Source organism: Sphaeramia orbicularis, chromosome 14 (assembly GCF_902148855.1).
Source record: "Sphaeramia orbicularis chromosome 14, fSphaOr1.1, whole genome shotgun sequence".
Classification (NCBI taxonomy): Eukaryota; Metazoa; Chordata; class Actinopteri; order Kurtiformes; family Apogonidae; genus Sphaeramia; species Sphaeramia orbicularis.
In genome coordinates, this window is record NC_043970.1 from 43,082,461 (window position 1) to 43,088,119 (window position 5,659).

Genomic DNA, 5,659 nt, shown 5'->3' on the forward strand with positions numbered 1-5,659 from the left:
CTGCAGGATTTACTTTATTCACATGCTCATGTTTCAGTTAAATCTATATTTCATCTTTTTAATATTCATCATGCTTTTGACCATAAGACCAGTTTAACATCAGTTATAACTGCAAGACTTTAGCCTGGGCTCATTTTATCCATGAAAAAAGTGGATTTAAAAAAATAACACAAATCAGAGACAGTGTTTTCTAAATGATTAAATGCATTGATGTTGTTTTCATCTCATTTCATCTTTTACATCATTTTTTTCTCTTTATGGTTTTTCATGGTGATAATGATTTGAAAGGATGTGAAAAAAGTTTGACTTTTACAAAAGAACTTAGACAATAACAGCATTCAGCCCTAGGACGGAGAAAACACTGAAAAACTGTCAAATCAAATACTACAAACATACTACTACAAGTACTTGGGTATCTGGATTGATGGCAAACTGTCCATTATATTCCATGTGGAACATCTGATGAAAAAGCTTAAAACACTACTTGGCTTTTTTTACCGACATAAATGATGTTTGAAGACTGATGTTAGAAAAAAGGTTGAACAGACTACATTTAAAAGTACGTTGGATTATGGGGACGTTATTTACAGGAATACAGTCTGGACACCTGGACACATTGTGGACACAGTGTGGACACAGTGTGGACACCTGGACACAGTGTGGACACAGAGGTGTCAGTTTGATTCCAGATGCTGCCTTCAGGACCATCACGGTGAGTTGGATGCTCTGGTCTCAAGTCCTTCACTACAGCTCAGGACGTTGGTTTGTATTTATCCACAAGGCTGTATTGTACAAACTCCTCCCATGTCTGTGTCGTCTCCTGTCTCCATCCAGGAGACCAGGATTCAGCTCCTCCTCAGAGTATCCACAATCCACTGGATCTGGTAGAACAGCTGTTTCCTACACTGGACCCCGGTCCTGGAACTAAAGTCACTATGATTTCATCATCTCATTCCCCCTGGGTGAATTCAAACCTGTCCTGTCCAACTGTCCCACACAAGTGTCCAACTGCTATTCTGAAACTGGTGTTTAGCTCTTTTCTCTTGTCTTAAGTGTACGTTTCATCCTGTTTGTTCTGTTATATTGTTCTGATCGGCCTCTGCTCAGGTCTACCTTCAAAAACAGACTTTATCTCAATGGACTTCCTGCTTAAATAACGGTTAAATAAAATAAAAATAAATATTCATTCACTGACGCTGATGAGTCCACAGGGACAGACCCATGGGCCGGATCTGGATCAGGTCTGGACTGGGTCTGGCCCAGTTCAGTTGTATTTGATGAAGCCAGATGTGAGGGTTTGACTGCAGTTCTTTCCTGTTTGTAAAAGCTGTGTGTTGTTTAAGGTGTGAATCATCTGTAGATGTTTCGACGGTTGAAGGACCTGATGAAAGCCGGCGTTATCGGCCTTTAGCTCCGCCTCCCTAGAGGACGATGGTGTGATTAAACTGAACCAAACGGCACTCACATCAGGTTTCTTTAAGAACACGGCAGTGTCAGCGGTGACCTTGTTTTCAGTCTTACACAAGTCGCAGACGGAGGCAGAAAACGAGACGCTGCAGTTAACGATTGACAGGAACCATGTGACCAGAGTATGAATGGAGGGAGGACACGCGTTGCTCAACACGTGGCTCCGAGTGCAGATATGGACAGGGGTGTGATGGGACAGGGACCGAGGCCTGAGGGTTTGATGTCATCTGTTAAAGATGTGAACGCCGTCTGATCCGGTTCAAACACAAACACTACGTTTCTGAAAAGAGTCAGATTACGTAAAAACTAAGTGGAACATCAACCAATGGGAGATCAATGGCAGGATGCCACATTTACAAACGTACTGACCAAGGTTAAAATAGTTTTGGATTTTTCATTATAGTTTAGTTTTATTTAGTTTGGACTTTTTTTTCTCTAATTCACTTAGTTTTAATTCATTTTTAGAGCAGGTTTGCTAGTTTTTATTGGTTTTCATTTTTTTCTAAACGCTTAGTTTTAGTTTAGTTTTAGTATTAATTTTAGTTTTGTCGTATCTTTTATCTTCTTCGTATTCAAATAAATCCCACACAGGACTCTGCTGCTTTCTCCCAACTTTAGTCTCCATGTTTCTAGGTAGAGTGGGGACCAGAAGATGACTCTAAACCACAAGTGACGACAAGTGACGGACCACGAAGTGTCGTACAGTGCCGCTAGCTAAAATTGCTAGAGTGAGATAAATCACTTTCCGACATCGACAAAGATGAAAACGAAGGGAATTTTATCAATAATTTTTATACGTTTTAGTTAGTTTTGTAAGCACACAATACAGTTTCAGTTAGTTATTGTTTATTTTCTTTTAATTATAGTTTTTATTTATTTCAGTTAGCGAAAATGTTTTTACAAGTCTAGTTTTTGTCATTTTGTTAGTTTTCGTTAACAATAATAACTTTAGTATTGACTGACCCTGAACCTCACAGACGGACCTACATAAAGCAGTGCTCTGAGACTGGAGCCTTTCCTCCACTTCTGTCTGTAGCAGTCTTAGTTTGGGTTCATTATATGGGATTTCTGTCCGTTTATGGACACTGTATGAGCTGATACTGGGGTTCAGGGGCTGTAGAAATACTACTCTACACTCATTTCCACATATTTTAGATTCTTGCATCATTTTCACTGAATTTGTATTAGACTTATGAACACAGCTGGTGGATTTGAAACCCTCCTGAAGGAAAACATCACCTTTCAATAAAAAAATACATACTTTCACGTGATTTTAGACCATTATTATCAGAATAATTACCATAAATCTATATAAACATTGGAAAAGAATAATGGGAAAATGATGACACCACTTAAAACTCACTTAAGAATCTAATGAAATCAACTCAGTGTGGGAAATGTTTTGATAATCTCACTCTGATTCTATATTTAATTATAATAGGAGGAAAAACTCAGACAAACATGGATGTCAGAGTTTCCCTCCTGTTATAAATGGACTTCTCACATCTGTTAAATCTAATCCAGACTTCTGTTCACAAATACAAACGGGACAAAATGACAGATTTTTTTTTTTAATTTGATAAAACATAACAACATCCAGATTTTCAACCAGCATAAAACCAGAGCTGACCCGATCCGGTACCGCGTCTGAACCTGTCGGTCTGAGCTAAGATGTAAAAGTGTTGAGTGTGAAGTCGTCTGACAGTCGGGTTTAATTATTGGCTGAACAGATAACCAAGAGCCTTATGGATTAAGTGTGGGTGGGCGGAGCCTCTGCACTAGGACCTTTACACCAGAAAGACTGTCACAGCAGTTAACCAACAGTGAAAAGAGGAATAAAAAAGGGAAAAAAACAGGAATAAAACAGAAAAACAGGAATAAAATTAAACATACACAGAAATAAAACGGGAATAAAATCAGGAACAAAATGTAACAAAAACAGGAATACAACAGGAATAAAACACAAAAAACAGGAATGAAACAAAACAAAAACAGGAATAAAACAGGAAAAAAATCAGGAATAAAACAGAACAAAAACAGGAACACAACAGGAAACCACAGAAACGGCCTGGGTCTGAGTTCCTCTGTCACCGTTATCACATTTATTGAAATAAGACACTCCACGTCATCTGTAAATAAAGGCACTGCTACGACCAGTGATTTCACTGTAAATCTACTGACTCATTCACAGAGTTTCACCGTTAATTATCACTGACACTAATTAGAGTCTTAAATAATGACATGTGTTCTCAGCTTTGATTCATCTTTAAACGTCTGTTCCTGTGCTACAGGATTAGAAACAGGGCAGAACAAGACCAGGTTCTGGACCAGGTTCTGGACCCAGGCTGGGGTTTCAGTCCACAGTCGACAACAGGATGACCTGACTGGCTGACGCTCTAACCTCTGCTTGTATCTGTGTGAAACATGTACCTCATATTACTGTACAAATACTAGAATGTGCTGCACAGTTTTAACAGCCCTGGGTCAAATGTTGTGTCAGATTCTGTTGAACGGTCCTGTCCTGTCGGTCCAATAGGTCACCTGTGTTCAACAGGCCTCTGCTCCATGACAGGATGAACCTACAGGATAAATGTGGTGCAGATATGTCCATGCATTCTTCAGACATGGGACAGATAGACGGACGGATGACAAAACTATTCTAATACCGCCTGTTCAGATTTGGACTCAGAGGTCGGTTCTGTTCAGTGAATGTTTCTGAACTGTTATGACACTGAACAGACAGGTAGAGCAGAGGACCTAACCTTCAGCCATTACCCTGACCTCTGACCTGTGACCTCTGACCTGACTACAGGAAGTCCTCACACCATAGACGAGTTCAGATTGTTTAGTCAAGTAAACAGACTGATGCCAGTGACCTTTAACCTCTCATTTCTGACTGACTGTTGGTTAATCTGATGACTTTGGTTTTCTTCACTGTGGTATTTCTGTTGTATTATGGTGAGTATTTAGTGACTCTACAGACTTTATCAATTTGCATTTTCATTCAGACAAATATTTCGTTATATATATTTAGGATTTACCTAAAAACACGATTATATCTTCATTTCATTGATCTGTTAAAGAACTACTAGAACTACTGTAACTTCAGATTTACTGTTAAAAAACCCATCATTCTCGCATTAATAAGTGATAATTAATTTTCTTTTGGATTATGTTTTCTTTTAACAACCCACTCCATCGGACCGGCTCATTTCACACGGTAAACCCTGCGTTTTTATGCTTTTTCGTTGAACAAATGATGCTAACATCAGAGGTTTTAGCCGTTGGCTCGCTAAGCTAACATTAAGGTTAGCTAGTGGGTCGGCTCTGCTCGTTCTGTTAGCCGGTTAGCTGTTAGCCGGTTAGCTGTTAGCCTTTAGCTTCGGAGCCCGTCATCCATCCATCCATCCGTCCGTCCGTCCATACATTCATCCCCGCTCCGACTCGACCCGCTCACCTCTATCTTGTCGACGTTCCGGGCGCAGCCGACGACCCTCATGCCCTGCTGGACCAGCGCCCGGGCTACAGCCGCTCCGATCCCCACCGAGGCTCCGGTCACCAGGGCCACTCTGCCTTTCCACCGCTCCATCTCCGCCGCGCTTGCTCCTCCGGAACCGAACAGCCGCCGCCGCCTCCGCCGCGCTGCACGTTGACCCGCTCCGCTCGGCTCGGGACGCTCCTGTCGGCGGCTCCTGTCGGGGGTTCGTGTGTTCGGACGCGGTGTTGCGGCAGCTACTGCCTCCGGTGCGGGTCTGTGCAGCCTCCCGGACAGCGGCGCTCAAAGTGTAAAAGCCCCGGATCCATGCGCTCTTCTGGGTGAATGTGAAGAGTGGAGTGTGTCAAGTGTCGGTGCGCTTCACTTCCCACTCTGTGCGGGATCCCGGAGCCTGAGGCGATGCGATCCCACGGCGGCCGGCCCGGTCGTCCACCGCCCCCTGCCGGTGGAGAAGGGAACGGCAGGACCGCGGTGCGATGCGTTCAGGGACCGCACAGAAACACCGGGTTAAATGAAGTCACAGTGATCTGACCAAATGTTTAGCCTTACGTAAGAAGAACAAACCCGGACTGTAATGATCTCACTTTAATTCTAAAGCTGAAGACGTTGGATTTGTTTAAAGATATGTTTGACAAAATTAATATTTATGTTTATTCTTGAATCAATAATCTCTGAAATTCCAAATAAATGTTATCC

The 5,659-nt window shown here is 42.0% G+C and overlaps 1 protein-coding gene across 1 annotated transcript in view; it reads right to left on the minus strand.

Moving 5' to 3' along the window:
• dhrs11a (dehydrogenase/reductase 11a) overlaps positions 1–5,399 on the minus strand; it is a 21,938-nt gene extending 16,539 nt beyond the window's left edge. Inside the window, exon 1 of the mRNA XM_030154001.1 lies at positions 4,925–5,399. Coding sequence (XP_030009861.1) covers positions 4,925–5,056 — 132 coding nt within the window. The 5' untranslated portion in view covers positions 5,057–5,399. The remainder of the gene's footprint in view (positions 1–4,924) is intronic.
• Positions 5,400–5,659: the final 260 nt, after the last annotated feature.